This window comes from Corvus kubaryi, unplaced genomic scaffold (assembly GCF_017639235.1).
Source record: "Corvus kubaryi isolate FWS band 111438036 unplaced genomic scaffold, C.kubaryi_AGA036_p1.0 37341, whole genome shotgun sequence".
Taxonomy (NCBI): domain Eukaryota; kingdom Metazoa; phylum Chordata; class Aves; order Passeriformes; family Corvidae; genus Corvus; species Corvus kubaryi.
Window position 1 is genome coordinate 12,003,703 of NW_024581112.1, and position 19,294 is coordinate 12,022,996.

At 50.5% G+C, this 19,294-nt stretch overlaps 2 protein-coding genes across 3 annotated transcripts in view; both read left to right on the forward strand.

Annotated features, from left to right (window-relative positions):
• The window catches only part of USP5 (ubiquitin specific peptidase 5), a 15,151-nt gene extending 603 nt beyond the window's left edge, over positions 1–14,548 (forward strand). Inside the window, exons 2-20 of one of the 2 annotated variants that reach the window (XM_042031312.1) lie at positions 1,332–1,457; positions 1,755–1,821; positions 4,634–4,767; positions 5,062–5,207; positions 5,508–5,692; positions 6,254–6,348; positions 6,858–7,051; positions 7,204–7,275; positions 8,507–8,588; positions 8,808–8,933; positions 9,373–9,526; positions 9,909–10,083; positions 11,382–11,470; positions 11,666–11,857; positions 12,367–12,510; positions 12,664–12,809; positions 12,891–13,044; positions 13,696–13,780; positions 13,947–14,548. In XM_042031312.1, coding sequence (XP_041887246.1) covers positions 1,332–1,457; positions 1,755–1,821; positions 4,634–4,767; positions 5,062–5,207; positions 5,508–5,692; positions 6,254–6,348; positions 6,858–7,051; positions 7,204–7,275; positions 8,507–8,588; positions 8,808–8,933; positions 9,373–9,526; positions 9,909–10,083; positions 11,382–11,470; positions 11,666–11,857; positions 12,367–12,510; positions 12,664–12,809; positions 12,891–13,044; positions 13,696–13,780; positions 13,947–14,040 — 2,460 coding nt within the window. In that variant the 3' untranslated portion in view covers positions 14,041–14,548. The remainder of the gene's footprint in view (positions 1–1,331; positions 1,458–1,754; positions 1,822–4,633; positions 4,768–5,061; positions 5,208–5,507; positions 5,693–6,253; positions 6,349–6,857; positions 7,052–7,203; positions 7,276–8,506; positions 8,589–8,807; positions 8,934–9,372; positions 9,527–9,908; positions 10,084–11,381; positions 11,471–11,665; positions 11,858–12,366; positions 12,511–12,663; positions 12,810–12,890; positions 13,045–13,695; positions 13,781–13,946) is intronic. The other variant, XM_042031313.1, reaches the window with a different exon arrangement.
• Positions 14,549–14,608: 60 nt separating this feature from the next.
• TPI1 (triosephosphate isomerase 1) lies at positions 14,609–17,466 on the forward strand. The gene is made up of 7 exons (XM_042031314.1): positions 14,609–14,849; positions 15,596–15,719; positions 15,798–15,882; positions 16,016–16,148; positions 16,257–16,342; positions 16,536–16,623; positions 16,899–17,466. The coding sequence occupies exons 1-7, from the start codon at positions 14,738–14,740 to the stop codon at positions 17,015–17,017; spliced, it is 747 nt and encodes a 248-aa protein (XP_041887248.1). The 5' UTR covers positions 14,609–14,737; the 3' UTR covers positions 17,018–17,466.
• Positions 17,467–19,294: the final 1,828 nt, after the last annotated feature.

Here is a 19,294-nt window from a genome sequence, read left to right on the forward strand (position 1 = left end):
TGTGGTTCCCCGGTGGCCGCGGCGGCCGCTCCCGGGCGGCGCGCGATGTCCTCGCGGACTACAGCGCCCGGCGTGCCCCGCGGCGCACCCCGCCCGCCTGCGGTGCGCTGGGGGCTGTAGTTCTGGGGCCGGGGCGGGCGTGGGCAGGGCACTCGCCCCGATCAGCGGCGGCCTGGCCCGCCGGCAGCCCCCGGAGAGTGAGTGCCCCCGGCGCGAACCTTCCGTGCGGGTGCTCGCCAGGACTTGTAGTCCGGCGGGGGGCGGGAGGTCGGGCGCGTCCCGGGCCCGCCCTCGGCGGCGGGGGGCGGGCCGGGGGTCCCGCCCTGCCCGGGTCTGAGCCACCCCCCCGGCCTCGCCGCGCGGCGTGGCCGGGCAGGCGGGGGGCGAGGCGGTGCTGTGTCATTAAGATGGCAGTGGTCCCTTCTCCAGCCGTCTCCACCCCGCTGGCATCCCTGCGCTTCCTGCGCTACCCCCACTCGGCCTAAGAGGACCTGGGGAAGTGAAGGCAGCGAGAGGGCGAGGTCCCCCTTGAGCTTCTTCGCGGGCGCCCGTCCGGGCTGAGCCCCAGCCCAGCAGAAATAGGCTGCAGCTGAAGATACGGGTCCTTCGAGGAAGCGGCACATGGCATCCTGGCCCTCTTTCCCTTCCCGAGCTCCACAGCGATGCCTGACCACGCACTGCCCGCTCTGACTCAGTCCCAGCAGCTTCTGAGAGCTTCTTAGTGGTTTCCCTCCTTTCCAGCCTCTGCATTTGGGTCCCCTGCCCCTTCAATTTGAAAAGGGTATCTGCTGAATGAGTGTGGTGTTTTCCAGCTGCTGGTGGGATGATGGGGGCACATTCTGTATCCGTTTCCAAGCTGCTCACAGGCTTTTGAACACAACAGCAAAAGTAAACAGTGGTCTGTTAACCTTCCTCACACTGTAGCTTGGCAGCATTCCCTGTGGCACTGGGAGTCACACGTTTGGACAGGGTGTCACAGTTTTGCTGGTAATGATTGTACCATGCTCTGGACTTGTAAACTGTGCATGCTAAGGGCCTTTTACAAGTTAAACTCTTGTGGAAACTCAGGCTTTCCTGATTTGGTAGCATCCTGCCATAAATGAACACGCAAATAGTTTTTTAAATACATCATCATGACAGGAGTACCTGTTCTTCTGGGACAGCCAGGCTGGGGCTTGCCATCCTATTTCTTACTAGCTGCTCATGGCTGGTATGTAGGAATGACCTGTTCCATGATTTAATGAATAATGACTAGTCTTCCATGCCTATCCTAGCAGCTGGAATGGCATTCTTTACCACCTCCCTTCAGTTTTGTCCCTCCTTCCTTCCAGGAGTCAGATGGCGGCTTGTATATCTGCATGAACACGTTCCTGGGCTTTGGGAAGCAGTATGTGGAAAAGCACTATCAGAAAACAGGCCAGCGGGTCTACCTGCACCTCAAAAGAACACGTAAACCGGTAAGAAAGAAAGATACATACACTCAAACTTGCTCTGTAATTGAGAGTTGGGCTGTGTCTGTGTATTCCATCAGATACAGAGTTTTCTCTCCTCAGATACAACTGATGTTCTTCCTGGTGAATTAAGGGACACCAGTGCTTCATTTCTGCTTGTGTTGAGCTGTTGTATGGATTGCCCACGTTGTTTCTGTGTGGTTTCCTTCTGTTTTCATAGTAACTTGATTTCAATCCCTAAGGCTTGCCGCAGCATGCCTGTCCCCCTAACTCTTATTTCCCTATTTCTTCTCAACACCACAGAAGGAAGAAGACACCAACTCCAGTGCTGGGGACCCCCCGAGGAAGAAACCAACTCGCTTGGCTATTGGTAAGGAAGCACCTATGTACTGTGTGGTCCTTGTGTTCAGCCAGTCCTCTGGAGCTGCCTGGCTCATCTCTGCTTTGCTCTTCTGCGCTGGTATCCCTGGCCAAATTCTGACTTTGTGTTTTCCAGTGTGTCTCGGGTGAGCAGTTTCTGTAGAACAGTCACTAAGGTGGTAGTTGTGTTCTGTGTCCAAAGCTGCATCTTGTTTTCCGTGGATAAATATGTTTTTTATCCTTTGCCATGACTCTGCATGCCTGGCTCAGCTTGGTGTGGGGATAACCAGACTGGGACTGTTGCTTAAACACAATGTGCCCAGCAAGGGGCTGAAATAAATTTGAGAAAATACATGTCTGAGAAAAGTAAATTTGAAGCTCCTGGGAGATAAACTGTTTTTTAAACTCCTCGGATATTGAACTAGTGTTATTGATATAGATGGGAAAGAAATTAATGGGAAATGCTGCATTAGCATTTTTGGCTCATTAGGTCTTATAAGGCTGATACTGGAGGAAATACAGATGAGCATTAAAACATAAAAAATACTAAAAATCTTCCTTTTTTGGAAGAACAAGGCTGGTGTTCCATTACTGTCTTTCACCAACTGAGAAAGCTGTCATGGCAATCAATGGAGATGCTGCTTATTTGGAGCAGTCTCAGCTGGTAATTTGTGAGCCGTTATGGAGACACATAAAGCAAGGGACAGGAACATTTGTAGCAGTAACAGGTTCTTGGCTTGCTGGAAGCTGACCACTAGAGGGGAATCCAGAATCTGGACCGTGAATGTCTTGCTTTTGGCTCACTTTTTCCCTGGTGTAGATGCCGAGTGAGTTGTCTGCTGCCAGAGCACAAATACCACTGTTAAGACTGTCAGCTGCTCCCTGTTTTGCTGGTGAGCTGAATAGCACCCCAAAGATCACTTCTAGCAAAAATGAGAGTGGAATCTCTGTTTCTTCAGATAGCCAGTGCTTCTATGTATATGTATGATTGTGCTGCTTTGGGAGAGATGAGGCCTGGCCTGCATTATGAGTTGTTTCTGCGTCCTGAGTTCTACAAAGGTCTTGCAACAAATGTTGTCAGTGGGTCGGCAAATATCTGCCTGTGATAACAGCTTAGTGGTGTGAATGGAGCAGGAGAGAATAAAAGAAAGTATTAGCCCTGTGAGACAATGGTCTTGAGTTCAGGAAAAGGTTTTTTTTAACCTTTATTTTAGCTGAACTGTGGTGGTATAGCTAATCCTGATGTGGGAGATTTTTTTAAAGTACTAGAAAGATTTGGGAGCAAAAGGTCATTGGCTGTAAAATGTAGCTCTTGGTCTCTCAGTACCTCACTTTCCCCTCTCAATGGGGAGAAAAGATCTGCAGTGCTTGCCTCCTATGCCTGCATGTTGGTTGATAGACTTTCGTGATGTGTAGTGCTTAGGTACCACCATGGAAAGGGAGGCAGTGTACCTCAGGGCAAGCTGGTGGCTATTGACCTTCTTCCTCATCTGGAGCCTCAGAAGGTTCACCAGTCTGGTTTAGCTTGTTTAGGGTTCAGGAATTGTGTAATGCCCTGGGGGATTGTGTATTGCTTTACTCTTTGAAGTGGTGACAGGAAGTCTCTGGGCTGTGCTGAAGAGGCACAGAAGAGGATTATCTAGGTATGTTGTTGCATGATGCTGGTGACTGTTTTCTAAAAGCATCATGTTCGTACATAGCAGTTTGTCCATAGTGTAAAAATTGTAGGTATCTAAGGAGGGAGTTGCAGGAGATATCATGGGACCAGATATTTTTGACAATAATGTTTTAAGGAAATGCAGTGGTGGTTATCAGAACTGTGTTGCACACAGGATTCTTGAGGCAGAGCCACTGAGCAGCAGAAGCTTTTATTCCCTTCAGAGATTTGTTGCAGCTGCAGATGTTCAGATATTTGTTGCAGAGATTATCACAGTCACAGCATGCAATTTTTCCAGAAAGAAAGGAAATTCAGTTTAAAAGCACAGGGGGTTTAGGCTGCTAATAAGCCATGTATCTTCTGCCTGTTTCCTTTTGGGATGTAGCATGAGAATGCCTGCAGAACAGAGAAGGCCAAGGTTTTCCTCTGAGTACCTACATAATTCAGTAACTGTAGGTGAGGGAATCTGCAGAAACTGCAGATGTTTTGGTGAGCATCCATGATGACTTTACAACTGGCAAATAACCTTTTATGTATGGATCTCCCGTTTCTGGTGCAACCTCTGGACAGTGCAGCTAGGTGGGCATAGAAACTACTGTCACTGTACCTTTGCTAAGACCTTTTCTGCAATTCTGGATGTTCTGGTTCCAGAGGAGCTCCTGGTTCTTCTTGCTTGAGTGCAGGACTCTAAACTACCCTTTCTGGAAAAGGCAAGAAAGAGAGTCGGGCTTCTTAAAGGTGCTGGTAGACCTGACCTTTGCCCTGGCTTTCAAGATGATCTCTTTTTGCACATCTCCATTCACTGCCTTGAGTATTCTGGTGAAGGATGAACACCTGTGCTTTATCTTGGCTCTGTTCTGGCCAATGCCTCTCTAGAGCAGGTTTGGTTTTCTTCCTGGTTGTAGTCAGGGTCTGGAGATTGTTTTTAAGCATCTGAAAAAATAGCTGGGGAAAATAAACATATTGTCACTATGCTTATAATTGTACCTGTGAAGTCCACACTGCCAGCAGAAACTCTGGGATCCAGAAGTGGAAGAAAGATTGTGGATCACTGATTTAGATCTTTGTCTTAGTCATGGTGCTTTCTTTCATGTAAGCTGTGGGGAAAGAAGCTTTTCAAGCTCTTTGGTTTCACCAGTTACCGCAATGTTTTTTCTTCTTGTAGGTGTAGAAGGTGGATTTGACATCACAGAAGAAAAGTTTGAGTATGATGAAGATGTAAAAATAGTAATTTTCCCAGACCATTTGGATATTCCACGTGATGGGCTGGAGGGACTACCAGACATGGTCAAAGACAGGGTATGTTCGGGTGGAGGGCTGTGTTTACTGTTGATGGAGAAATGTGCCATTACAGAGAAGGAAACTGCCTTGTAAAAGGGATCCTGCCGAGCTGCAGGGAAATCTCAGCTAGCAGTCATCAGGATTGTTCTGCACTTATACAGTGCTCTATATTACAGTCCTGGCTTGTGACTGAGGCTCCCGAAAGTCTCAGCTGACTTCCCTAAATGTGGAGTGTTGTGGCACTGGAAGCTTCTTGTGCCCTTACTGTGGTAGGCCAGCCCTTCATGTTTTCTCCTGCTGTCCTAATTCCAGATTGCCAGTGCGATTGAGGCCATCCTGACAGCAGATTCAGCCTCACGGAAGCAGGAGGTGCAGGCTTGGGATGGGGAGGTTCGACGTGTTTCCAAGCACGCTTTTTCCCTGCACCAGCTTCAGAACGATGTCCGCATCCCACCGTGGTGAGCATAGTGCTGGAACTCGCTGTGTCACTCTGTGTCTCAGGCCCTTCTCCTGTGCTGGACTGCAGCAGCAGATGAGACTTCTTTTGTGAGTCTCTGAGGGTGCCTTGACAAAGTAATTTCGGGGGAGATGGCACACTAAGGTATTTCAGGATGCTCAGTGTTGTGTAGTAAAAGAGGAATGAGATCGCTTAATCGCTTCTACTACGGATACTGCAGTGGGCAGTAGTGGAGAGGGCTTGGGAGGCAGAACCCAGAGGTTTTCACTCTGATCTCTTTTCCTCTGTTCCTTGTCAATAGTGGCTGGAAGTGCAGCAAGTGTGACATGAAGGAGAACCTGTGGCTGAACATGACTGACGGAGCCATCCTCTGTGGTCGGCGCTACTTTGATGGCAGTGGTGGCAACAACCACGCCGTCGAGCACTACCGAGAAACCGGCTACCCGCTGGCTGTGAAACTGGGAACAATTACTCCTGATGGGGCTGGTGAGAAGGGGGATCCTCCTGGGGTTAGGGATGCCAGGCACCACTCAGGCTGACAGAGATCTCTTCCAGGTATCAGGGTGGTGCTGGCCATCTTGTGACCTGGGACATGCAGTGTCATCCCATTGGGAACTTTCCCACTCTGACCTGCTTCTTTTGTGAGGCAAAGAACGAGCTGATAAAACCTTGCCTTCCTCTGCCCCTCCCTTGTAGTTGGAAGCTTTTAGAATAGTTATCCAGGTTGCCATCTGATTTTCTGTGCTGGGGTGTTTATCAAAGAACCGTGTGTCCAAATCCCGAGCAGAGAGTATATGGCACAGTAACCCACTTTCCTTACTCCAGGCATAAGTGTACCTCTGTACCCTGATCACTGACAAATTTGTCGTGTCACATGTTTAGGAGGAATCTCAATATACTGTCTGTCATGTTATTTGTTGAGAAAAGGCAGAAACCCCCACAGCTCACTTCGTCAAAACTTCTAGTTCTGAGCACTTTCTTCATCCAGCTGTGAATTTGAGATCAAAGGCCATTACAAGTTTCTCTTTTTTCTCTTTTCCTGCACAGATGTCTACTCCTATGACGAGGATGACATGGTGTTGGATCCCAACCTGGCAGAACACCTGGCACACTTTGGGATTGACATGCTTAAGATGCAGAAGGTGAGGAGGAAGTGGTATCCTCCATAGGCCCAGAGGGAGAGAGAAGGAGTGTTGAGGTGTCTTAGCTGGATTCTGGCTTTCTGTGGCTATGCAGAACCCTTCCTGGTCAAGAAACCCTGGGGTTTTTTGTTACACAGAGAGTTGTCTCATCTTCCTCTCTTCTTTGATTGCCTTTTTTGCTTTTCTTTCATGTCCCTCAGGTTTATTTCCCTGGGGTTATGTCTCTGTACGGTGGGCAGGGAGGCTCCCAGGTGCTGAGCTTTTTCTGTTAGTGTGTGATTTCCATGCCTCTTTATAGGGAATGGTTCAGATTTCTCTCATATTTCTTTTCTCTCCTCTTTCTGTCCCAGGTATTCATATATACAGAAACAATTCTTGTTTCTTCCTCCTCTACTTATAGAATGAAACAGAAAGGATTTGACTCTGTTTCTCTACAGCATTGCGCTTTTCACACCTCTGATGTGTCCTTGAGTCTTCTTTGAGGATTTTCCTGTTCTTTCCCTCTGCAGACAGACAAGACAATGACAGAACTGGAAATAGACATGAACCAGCGCATTGGGGAGTGGGAGCTCATCCAGGAGTCTGGCGTTCAACTCAAGCCCCTCTATGGGCCTGGGTACACTGGTATCCGTAACCTGGGCAACAGTTGCTACCTCAATTCTGTGATGCAGGTGCTGTTCAGTATCCCAGACTTCCAGAGAAAGTAAGTGAGCTTAATCACTCCTTTCCATTAGTCTGGGATCAGTACAAAGGTCTCCTAGAGCTGGGAGCTTCTGTTGCAGTAATCATGCTCAGAACTGCATTTTTACTAGATGAACCCACATATCCCTTAGAATGCTCCCTTTTGCTCTGCAGGTATGTGGACAAACTGGAGAAGATATTCCAAAGTGCACCTTCGGACCCCACACAGGATTTCAGCACACAAGTGTACGTAGAGTTTTGGTGAGACAAGGAAGGCTGAGGCTGCCTGGATGCATCCCCTCTGTGCTGCTTTGCTCCTGGGTTCTCCCTCGAGCCTCACCTCTATTTCCTTGCCTGTCACCAGAGACGCTGACCCTCAGTGATCAATAAGGATCTAAGCCAAGGAAGTTCAGCTGAATGCCCTAGGTGGAGAAGACAGAGTGCACCCTGTGTGCATGAGAAGCTCTGAAATGTATTATGTGTGCTATGCCTCTTAAACTGGGGGGATTTCTGGGAGGCAGCTTCTGTCTGCATAACAGCAAAAAGGGGCTTGCTGTCTGCAGTGAGGGGAGATGGCAAAGAGCAGGGGGATGTGTAGGTTTAGGCAGCTTTATTCTCAGTGGACAATTTATGTATGCTTAAAAGAGGCTTCCCTCAAGAGGTAGTGTGCAGGAGGATGTGCAGAAGGAGGAACACAAGATTTGGGAGGGGTTTGCATTGCTACAGCTGCTCTCAAATAAGAAAGCAGCATGTGGAAGTTTGTGGTGGAGGAATGGAAGGTGGCATTTGTGGAAAGAGAGTTCAGTGGTACAGGAGGATTCTAAATTTGGGCAGCCTAGAGTGAGGTGTCCACTGAGAGGGGATTAAGGTGAGACAGCCAGGAAGATTATTGCCTGGGCAGAGGGAGGAATTGGTAAGATTTGGTTCCAGACAAATGGCAATAATGACGGGGAAGGACTGGGGTGAAATGGAATAGCAGGAGGGTGTGGGCATAGGAGGAAATTGCTGAACACATACTGTTGTCCATTAAGTGCCTCATGCAGTCAGTCTTTCCTCTGGGGAAAACGTGATCAGTCTGCTCACAGCAGTGCTATTTCTGGCTCAGACAATTTCTCTGTGCCCTGTTGTCTCCTGCACAGTCAGACATTGCTGCGTTCCCCACGTCAGGCTGCAGCTCAGCTTGGCTGTTGTGCAGCTGCTGTGTGGCTCAGCACCAGCTGTTCCTTCATGGTCTACTCAGTGTGCAAGCAGTGGTTGGGATTGGCACCCAAAAGTCCTGGTAACCTTGAAGTCAGTGATTTCTCCTGGGGCCAGAGAGCAGACCGCAATAAGATAATCTTGCCTGGTGCAGCAGAGAAAGCTGTTATCTGTGAGACTGACAGCCCATGGCAGTGTTAAAGCTGGATAGGTTGACACAGCTCCTGGAGCATGTGAGACTGAAGAAACATTGGTACCAGCAGTGACTTTGTCGTTCCAGAGCCAAACTGGGCCATGGACTGCTTTCTGGGGAGTATTCAAGGCCAGCTTCTGCAGACGGGGAGCAGCAGCCTGATCAGAAGGTGAGGCTTGGATACGGCATCCTCTTGATGTGTGTGTTGCATGAGGTATTGTATGTGCTACGTGGCAAGGGAGGGAGAACCCTTTCTGAAAACCTGTGCTGGGGCTTGTTCCAAGGCCTGTCACCTGAAGAAAAGCATGGCTAAGAGTAGAGTGGTACATGCCAGGACACATGCTTGGCAAATTATGACCACCTTCCTCTTCCACACTGTTATTTGCAGGGTATGCAAAATGGCATTGCTCCACGCATGTTTAAGTCCCTCATCGGAAAGGGGCACCCAGAATTTTCCACTAACCGACAGCAAGATGCCCAGGAATTCTTTCTGCACTTCATCAACATGGTGGAGGTAATGGTTGAGTCTATCTGGCAAATCATTGAAAAGTCCAGCTTGGTTTTCTTCCCACAGCAAGGGGTGAGGAGTGGAGGTGAGAAGCTGGCAATTGGAGCAGAGAAAGGGAGAGAACACAGAGGAATGGGCCAGCTAGCACCTGCCAGGGTGGAGAAGGAGAGGTGCCTGGGCCTGTTTTCAGGGCTGATTCCTTGGAGAAATCTCTTTTGGGAGTGGCACAGCTGGAGATGTAACCTTTCTTCTTTAGGAGCAGGAATACCATGGCTTCCTGGAGTACAGAAGCTGGCTTTAGTTTCCTATTTGCTGTCTGTTCCAGGGGACTGGGTATAGAAGTGAATACTCTTCAGCTGTGTGCTGTGTGGCATCACTGTAACTGCAGATCATTTTTTCTGCCCTTCTGATGTTACATCTGTCCTTCTAATCTCTCCTTCTTCAGAGGAACTGCCGCAGCTCGGAGAACCCTAATGAGGTCTTCCGTTTTCTGGTGGAGGAGAAGCTGAAGTGCCTGGCCACAGAAAAGGTGAAATATACCCAGCGTGTGGACTATATTATGCAGCTGCCTGTGCCCATGGATGCTGCACTCAACAAAGGTCAGTAATGTGCCAAGACCAGAACAGTAGCAAACCCTATGTTTGTATATTGTACTATTCTTACAGAACTCCTTAAATGAGAAAGGGACTTCTTTGCCACTTCTGAGGCCAGATCCTCCTCCTGCTTTTGTGGGATCGGGCTGATTTCTTCAGAGGTGGTGTGACACGGTGATGTCCCTCTAGAGCCTTTCCCTCGGACACCACAAGCAGGGCTGTGATTCAGCAGCAAAACAGGAGTGACTGCAGTAGCAGAACAGTGCTCTGGAAGTTGTGCTCCGTTCTCGATGTATCTATAGGCCTGCTCTGCCTCTGGGTGTAGCTTACACCAGTCGCTTTGTAGGTACCTAGAGGTGGTCCTTGACTCCTCTGCTTTATCCTCTAGATGAACTGCTGGAATATGAGGAGAAGAAGAGGCAGGCAGAGGAGGAGAAGCAGCCACTGCCTGAGCTGGTGCGAGCCAAGGTGCCTTTCAGCTCCTGCCTAGAGGCCTATGGAGCTCCAGAGCAGGTGGATGATTTCTGGAGCACAGCCTTGCAGGCCAAGTCTGTGGCTCTCAAGTAAGTGTGTGTCAGCTAAGCTGTGATGAGCTGGCCATAGCTGCATCTCTGGGGACTTCTCGTAGTGGCTTGGGGGGAAGAACCATTACTGAAGCGCTGTGGTCCTCCACAGCCTGGGTCCATAGAACACTGAGGCAGAGAGGGGATCAGTCCATCAGTGCCAGAGTGGTTGCCCTCAGTGGGCAGAACAGCAGTGCTAGTGCAGTCCTAGCCATCAGATGTCAGTTGCTGAGGGGCTATGAAAATACAGAGATATTCAAGAAAACTAGTCGCTTTTACTGTAAATTTAAAATTTAGCTTTGGAATAAGTACTGCCTGTATGATGACACTGATCTTGCACCATCTCTAAAATTTCTTCAAGTTTTTAACTGTTAAGATTTGAGCAGAACAGTGAGGTAAAAGATGCATGAGTTCTTTGAAAGAATGCTAGCTTAAATGCTAGTAGCAAGGTTTAAAAAACAGCTTTAATTTTTCTCACTGCCTGTAGCACATGTAACAGTGCAAAGTTGCAGTGACAAGATTACACAAACGTAAGCAGCTTTCTGCTGTGATGCTACTGAGTGTTCTTTTGCAGTGAAAGTCCTCAAAGAGTTGAAAGTCTTTTTCTAACAAATATTCCATTATTAAGCAATAGCTATTAGAAACAAACATCACATTGAAAAGTAACATTTTGTTTTAATTTTTACTGAGTTGTATTCAAGCACTTTACTGTTGCTTAATTTAGTTCTACATCATGTTGCAATTATCACCTGGTAATGAGTATGTCTCACAGGTGCTTCTGCCTTCACAAACATTGCCCTCTGTTTCACAGATTCCAGACACTTTCTCTCTCAAATTGTCTGACTGAATAATGTTTAACCAAATTCAGTTAACTTAAAATTCACTGCTTCTGTTTCATATCCAAAGAAGTGCTCTTGTGCTTGAAAGCTTCTCAGTTCCTGCAGGTATATCTGTTGGTCTAATAAAAGGTGTTATTTCCACATCATTCCTTAAGGGTTAGACTTTTAATTAAACACAATCTGACCAGGCTTGTAAAATACACGATTGGAAGGTAGAGAATATGTACTATTTTTTCTCATCCCCAAGATTTGCATTCCATCTCCTCTTGTCGAGGCTTCTGCCTTAGACATGGTTCTGTGTTTGAGGAGCTTTAAGCTCAGCACAGGAGAGCTGCACAGACTGATGTATCCCCCATGCTCAGGACATGGCTCTGCCCTACTCAACTGTTTTCTTGATTCAGTTAGATACCCTCAATCTTTTCTGACAAAGTATTTAAAACTATTATGTGTCTCTTTCAGAACGACACGGTTCGCCTCTTTCCCAGATTATCTGGTCATCCAGATCAAGAAGTTCACTTTCGGTCTGGACTGGGTTCCCAAAAAGCTTGGTAAGGAGGATGAGAGGTACAGAGCATATAGGTACTGGGAGTCACATATAGATATTGTGGTCATTACCACCAAGAGGAAAGTAACTATCCCAAAAGTTGCTGCAGGCATCCCCAGGGACTTACCCTTCTAGATCTCCCAGCCGAGTCCTTTGCTTCTGCCCCTATATGGAGGCTGAGCAAGACCATATCTTGCAGATGTTTCCATTGAAATGCCAGAGGAGCTGGATATTTCTGCACTGCAGGGAATGGGGCTGCAGGATGGAGAAGAAGAAATGCCAGACATCGCACCCCCACTGGTGACACCAGATGAGCCCAAAGGTAGCCTGGGGTTCTATGGCAACGAGGACGACGACTCCTTCTGCTCCCCTCACTTCTCCTCTCCGACATGTTAGTGATTCTCCTCCTCTCTTCCTGATGCCTGACTCATTTCCTTGCTCTCCTTGCCTTGTGTCCCATGCTAGCAGTTTCCCACTTGCTCAGACTTTCCCTGTCCTTTTGTCAGCGATTGCCAGCTGCCTCCCTTGCATCCCTGTTATGCAAGGGCGTTATGCAAGGGGGTTTGTTGATTCCTGTTCTGTGCAAGATGGGGGGGTGGCATGTCCGGTGCATTTAGAGGAGGCAGAGCTGGGATTTATACAGGATTTAATTGGTAGGGATATTTAATTTTCACAAACTGCAGTGGGAGGTCAGGTTCGGAGCCTAGGGAGGAGTTCATGAGTTGAATTGTTTTGTTCTTTGCCTGTGTGTGAGACTGCTCTTCTGAAGAAGAAAGGTGGCTGAGAAAAGCAGAGAGATGGAACTTTGTGTGGTGGCTTTGGAGGCTGTGTGACACTAGACAAAATGGAGCCAGCAGAGATGGGTGGGAGTGGGTGGCTCTAACTTCTGTCTTCCCACAGCACCCATGCTGGATGAGTCGGTGATTATCCAGCTAGTGGAAATGGGCTTTCCCATGGATGCCTGCCGCAAAGCCGTGTACTACACAGGGAATAGTGGGGTTGAGGCGGCCATGAACTGGGTCATGTCACATATGGACGATCCAGGTATGAGGCCATGGCCGTGGTGAAGCTTACCGCTCCTGGGCTGTTGTGCTTGTGTCCTGCTACCACAGTGGAAAACTGAAGTAGTTTGGACTTGGACTGTGCCCTCTTGGAGAGATCTAACTGCTCTGAGCTGTGTTCTGTTTCCTGCTGCAGACTTTGCTAACCCATTAGTTCTCCCTGGATCCAGTGGACCAGGGTCAACTATTGCCTGCCCAGACCCTCCTTCAGAAGACAGCGTAGCCACCATTGTCTCCATGGGCTTCTCCCGGGACCAGGCTATGAAAGCACTTAGGGCCACGGTGAGAGGCACGGCTGATATCAGAGTGCAAGGATTTTCTCAGGAGCAGGGATTCTCAAGTTCACTGTCTTCTTCCTTCCAGAACAACAGTCTGGAACGTGCTGTGGATTGGATCTTTAGTCACATCGATGACCTCGATGCAGAAGCTGCTATGGATATCTCAGAGGGGCGCTCGGCAGCCGAGTCCATCTCTGAATCCATCCCTGTGGGTCCCAAAGTGCGCGATGGGCCTGGAAGTGAGTTCCAAGCCATAGGAATGTGGATTTTGGGGTGCAAACTCAGCATGACTTTGTCATTCCTGATCCATGCGGTACTCCAGGTTTTAGCAGCAGCAGCGGCTATCACAGAGCTGATCTGGTTGTAGAGGTGTAAGCAAGGAGGAAGAGGGAAGGAATGGCAAAGTAGCCTCAACCCTTCAGGCTGGATGAGGATTACCTGGAAGCCAGTAAGAGAGAGGCAGGGGAAGTGGCATCAAGTGAAGGACAGGAAGGGCTGTGCTTCTTTTATCCAGTGGTTCTGGGAGGTTTTTTTTCCCTTTTGGTTCCTGCTGAAAAACCAGTTGCAGTCTGTGTACAGAATTGGTGCCAGTGGTGCTTGGCTGCTGGGTGCCATAGGGAGAAGAATCCCTGCCTTACCCATCCAGCACCCATGGCCCAAACAAAAAGCTGGAAGAGAGAAGGCTAAACGGAAGTTACCATCTCCCATTTCCCTGTGTGTTTGGCCTTAGGACCACGCACAGTCACACTTGATGGGGATGCAGTTGTAACTTATGACCCAGCAGAGCTTCCTTCAGGGATCCTTCTCAGAGAGGGCCTTGCACAGGGTGTTAGGGAGTAAGACATCTTTCCTCTTTCCATGACAATCCTCTCTTCATTCCTTCTTTCAAGAATATCAGCTGTTTGCCTTCATCAGCCACATGGGTACTTCAACTATGTGTGGACATTATGTTTGTCACATCAAGAAAGATGGCAGGTAAGGATTTCCACAGTGTAAGGGAACTGAGGTACTGCTTTAAATCCCCATCCTCCCCTGTTTCTTCAGAAGTCTTGGGGGGTTGGGGTTGAGACCAGGTGAGTGGAATCCAGTTGTGTCTTAACCACAGAATGGCATTCCTGAGCTCCTCTTGTGCCTGTTGCAGGTGGGTGATCTACAACGACCAGAAAGTCTGTGCTTCTGAGAAGCCCCCCAAGGACCTGGGCTACATCTACTTCTATCAGCGGATTCCCAGCTAGAACATCCTCTTGCTGTGTGTGGTGGGGGGAGAGTGGGCTGAAGGTGTGGGGGGGAAAAGGGGTGGGGGCAGTGAGGGTGGGAGCAGGGTCCTCTTCCCTGCTCCTCTTTCCCTAGTCGTCCCTTCACGGCCTCTCTGTGGAGACACAGGGGGAGACAAGAGTTCACTGACTAATTGACTGGGGGCTGGAGCCCCCGTGGACATGAGTGAAGGGGTTTCGGGGGGTTGGGAATATCTGTTTCTATAGGAAATGTCCTCACTGTCCTCACCCCCGTGACACACAGCCCTAGTGCTTCGCTGCTTGGTGGGATGATGCCACCTCCTTGCTGTCCGGAAGGAGAGGAGGGGGCTTGTGTGTACGTGTGGCTTGTGAATGGGGGGGTTCCTCCTGCCCGCCCTGCCGGGCGGGGGCGTGGGGCGGGCAGCAAGGCGGGCCACGAGCAGCGCTTCCCCTTGTGTGCCCTTCACATGCCAAAATACACGAGGGACAAAATAAAAGTCGAAATACCCCCCTGGCTCCTGTGTGACCCCCGCCTGGCTGGCGGAGAACGCGGGCGGGGCTGCGGGCGGGGCGGGGCTGGGGCGGGGCCTCGGCCGCCGCCGCGCTATAAGAAGGGCGCCGGGCGCCGCACGCGCCGTCGCCGCCGCTGACCTTCGCGTCTGCTCCGGTGCCGGCCCCGCTCCCGCTCGTTCCCGCCATGGCGCCCAGGAAGTTCTTCGTGGGGGGCAACTGGAAGATGAACGGCGACAAGAAGAGCTTGGGCGAGCTCATCCACACGCTGAACAGCGCCAAGCTCTCCGCCGACACCGGTGAGGGCGCGGCCCGCACGTAGCGCACGTCCCGCACGGCCCTGCGGAGCCGGGGACCGGGCCCGGGCCCGGGCGGGGGAGCGGCAAATGTCAGAGGGCGGCGGGGGCCTAAATATAACCCCGCGGCAGCGGCGCTAAATATACCCGCGAAACCGGATCCGGGTTCCCTTGGGCCCGGCGGACACGTGCGGCCGACCCCCGGGGCGCCCCCGGCCGATCCCCGGAGACCCCGCGGGAGCGGGCGGCCCGCAGTGCCGGGGGCCCGCGCCGCCCCTCGGGCTGGCCCCCACGCCCCGGGAGCGGGGGTCTCGGAGCACCGCGCTGCAGCCGAGCTGCGCTGCCCCTGGCCCGCCTGCTGCCCCTGCCCCGCCGCCGTGCCCGGTTACAACCCCAGGCGCAACCCGGTGCGGCTCTCCCCGGTTCGGCCCGGCCTGGCCCAGGCTGCAGGGTGGGACTCTCGCTCGGTGTTTTATCTGGACACTTTCCAAGGGACCCCTGTGACCTGGCCGGCGGCTTGGTATTGCCTGTCCAGCCCCCTGAAAAGGGCTTTCCTCTCTGCTGTTGAGTCATCAGATAGCAGGGATTGTCCTGTGGCTGCCGGGTCCCCCAAATGTCAGTGAGGAGAGGCAGGCCATGCCTTCCCAGGAGAGAGGGATGACCTCTTGGGGCTGGGATTTGGGATCAGTGGCTGGGTACAGTTTCTGCCCTTTGCCTGTCTCAGGGGTAACTATGTGCTTTGCTTGCAGAGGTGGTTTGTGGAGCCCCCGCCATCTACCTTGACTTTGCCCGTCAGAAGCTCGATGCAAAGATTGGAGTCGCAGCACAGAACTGTTACAAGGTACCAAAGGGTGCTTTCACAGGAGAGATCAGGTGAGCCCCAGAGAGAGTGAAGTCAGGGTGCCTCTGGGATGTGAATTTCCTTCAGTGAGTCATCTCCTTTCTCCCCAGCCCAGCAATGATCAAAGATATTGGAGCTGCATGGGTGATCCTGGGCCACTCAGAGCGAAGGCATGTTTTTGGAGAGTCTGATGAGGTGAGTGGCCACATAGAATGGAGACATGGTCCAGCTCAGATGGGTCTGCAAAGACTGGAAAAGTGAGCAATTAAACCAGACCTGCTTCTGTAGGCCTGTTTTATTGGCTGTCTTGTTTCTTTTCCATTCCCAGCTGATTGGGCAGAAGGTGGCTCATGCTCTGGCTGAGGGCCTTGGAGTCATTGCCTGCATTGGAGAGAAGCTGGATGAGAGAGAAGCTGGCATAACAGAGAAAGTGGTTTTTGAACAGACCAAGGCTATTGCTGGTAAGAGGAAAAAGAAATTGCTGGTTTGGGTTTTTTAGCAGTTTTCCACCTCTGCTCTTCCCAGCATGGGGGTACTGTGCTCACCTGTACCTTCTCCCTCCTCCCTAGATAACGTGAAGGACTGGAGTAAAGTGGTTCTGGCCTATGAGCCAGTCTGGGCTATTGGAACTGGTAAAACTGCAACTCCCCAACAGGTATGAGCAGGGGGTGGCTGACTAAATGGCCAACTGACCCTTCCCCCTCAGGAAACCTACTTGAAGATTCTTACTGAGACTCTCCTGGAGATTCTTAGTGACTTAGAGAATATCTGAGTGTTCCCTTGTCTTTGGAAGGGAATTGTGTGCAGAGTGGCTCAGGCCTCAGCGGGACTCTTGTGTTCTATTGCAGGCTCAGGAAGTTCACGAGAAGCTGCGGGGGTGGCTGAAAAGCCACGTGTCCGATGCTGTTGCTCAGTCAACTAGGATTATCTATGGAGGTAAGTGAGTCTGAAGAGACTTTCCAGGGCAGGAAGTGCTTAGTTTCAATACCTGTTGCTGCAGTTGTACATGATTCTCTGCCTGGCAAGGGTACTCTTGACTTTCAGAGCATGAAGAATCATCTTCTAGCTTGTTTGGGTAGCTTTTTTGGATATGTGGGAGACAGTCTTGCTGTCTGCAAGAGGCGGCTGGTACCTTGCCGGTCTTGCCTTTGCCCTGGCCCTGTTTTCTTAGAGCTGGCACATCTGACCTTAAAACACTGCTCCCTCCTTAGGTTCTGTCACTGGCAGCAACTGTAAGGAGCTGGCCTCTCAGCGTGATGTGGATGGCTTCCTTGTTGGTGGAGCTTCTCTCAAGCCAGAGTTTGTGGATATTATCAATGCCAAACACTGAAGTACCCCATGAGGAGCCGTCCCTTGTGGTTAAGAAATGGAAGCAAGAAGGGACCTTTCGTTGCACATGTCTCAGTACAGAGGCCTCCCTTGAGGCTTTCCCCCTCCACAGTCATTGTTCTAGATGTTCTGCTAACCACCCCCACCACGTTGGAGTCCTGTTAGCAGGAGCCTGTCTCAGCAGAGTCTTGACAGTCTCCTCTCTGAGCTGAATTCTCAGTTTCCCATTGACCTGTTAAGAGCCCACAGCCCACCTGGCCAGTATCTCTCCCTTTCCCCTGCAGCCCTGCAGGGAGAGGGGGCCGCTGGTGCTGCAGGAAGGAAAAAGGAACCACAGTCTCTTGCATCCTTCAGCTCCATCAGCAAGGGGCCTGTCAGCTTAGACCCTTGTGAGATGTCTTACCTCACCTGTGTCCCGTACTGAACAATAAATGAAAAAGAAAAAGCAAAGGTGTGTCCTGGATCTTATTTGGAAGCATTTTGGGGACAAGCAGTGTAGAGAACTTACTGCCTTTGGAGGTGACTGGTTGCAGAGAGGGTTTTGTGGGCTTTTCCCGGGAGCCCACCATTGCCCCAGTAGGCATGGCACAGGTTCAGTCTGCATCTTACTTCTGCCATGTAACAGCTCTTCTTTGGAAAGAAGAACTGCTGTGGTGATTTGACTATGTCTTTTCCATCTGTATCACTATTCCAGTAGTTGCTGGAGCACCTGGCTGTTCCACCAGTGAGCCAGTCTTCCCTGGCAGGCTCAGAAATGTGCTCATCTGTGCTCTTTGCCTGTAAGGACTGGTAAATGACTCCTCATTAAACGTGGAGTGGAGCAGCTCCATCTCTGTGCAGGCAAAGATTTTATTTAGGCCCTGTGTTGGGGCAGTGCTTGCTGCCTGCTTTCAGCCATGTGCTGGTGGGCGAGGAAGCAAGGCTTGATGTTACTTTCCAGCTGCTGATTTTTTTTTGGTAGTACCGAGGGTGGTGAAAAAGAAGTGCCTCACAAGGAGGAGCTTAGCTGTGAGGCATACATCCTTGGGAGCCTATGGGCAGTGTTGTAGTTGCTATTGCCAGCATCACCTGAGGGATGAGGGGCAGGAGCTGAGGAGCAAGGAGGAAAAAGCCTGATGCTGCAAGGATGCCTGCCCTGCTACTGTTGGGGGAGTTTCCTGCTGCCCAGCTGGATGGGAGGGATCTCCTTCCTAGAATATCAGGTGGCTGGAGAAGGAAGAGCCTGACAGCAGCAAGGAGGTGGCGGGTCCCAGCTCTGTATGTGTGTGGAGTGATGCAGAAAGAAGGAGGATAATTCAAAGGCAAAAAAAAAAAAAAAAAATTGAGCACTGTTTTCTACAACCAGAGCACATTTCCGAGAGGCTGCTGGGCCATGGCTGTAGTTTGGGGCCATTGGGTCATAATGACCAGAGCAGCAGTGATGCAGCAGGGGCACACGAGGGCCCTGAGGCTGCAGGGGCTGGGTAGAACCATTCAGGGATGGGCCACTGGCTGCAGCTCTGCTGTCAGCTCCTGCCCAGCCCTGCCCACAGCACAAGAGCCCAGGAGAGTGACCTACATAAAAAAAACCAGATGGGGAGCTGGGCATTGATCTTGCTGCTTTGAGAGAATGCAGGGGCATGAAAGCATTCATTTAATGAGGAATAAACTCATGGAAAATCATTTCTATATCAGCAGGAGTGTTGTTTCTCTTCTCTTTGTCTGCTTTCTGGCAGGACTGCAGCTCTGTGGAGTGGAAATACTGCCAGATCCTCATAGCAAACTGTAGTGGTTGGATCTTAAACAGGTTGCTGTTGGAGAAAAATGCATTGTGCCAGATGTGACAGCCTGAGAGAGGCTGCGATGGCTCTGCATTCTCAGCCCCAAACAATAGCCAGGCTGAGCTTATATTCCCAGTAGGCACCACACACGCATGTCAGACCTAATGATCCTTGTGTGATCACCTTTAAAGGGACACCTTTAAACTCAGAATATTCTGTGACTGAATATATTGCACTTAAACATAGCCATGGCTGGCCACACAGCTTACACATCCGTGCACACAGAGCACTCCCACACAGCACTGGCAGCCATCCCAGCCCCTGCTCCAGCTGAGCAGGATGGAGGAGCACTAGTGAGCATCTGTGTATTTATAGAAGTTTTCACACGTGTACAGTGTGTCTCCTTCCAGCAGCTGGGCTCAGGCACTGCCCAGTAGCTGTCCCTCGATCCCAACCTCTCCAGCCCCCCAGTAGCCAACTCCCTGTGGTACTCTGGCCACAAGTTCCTCACCCAGGGC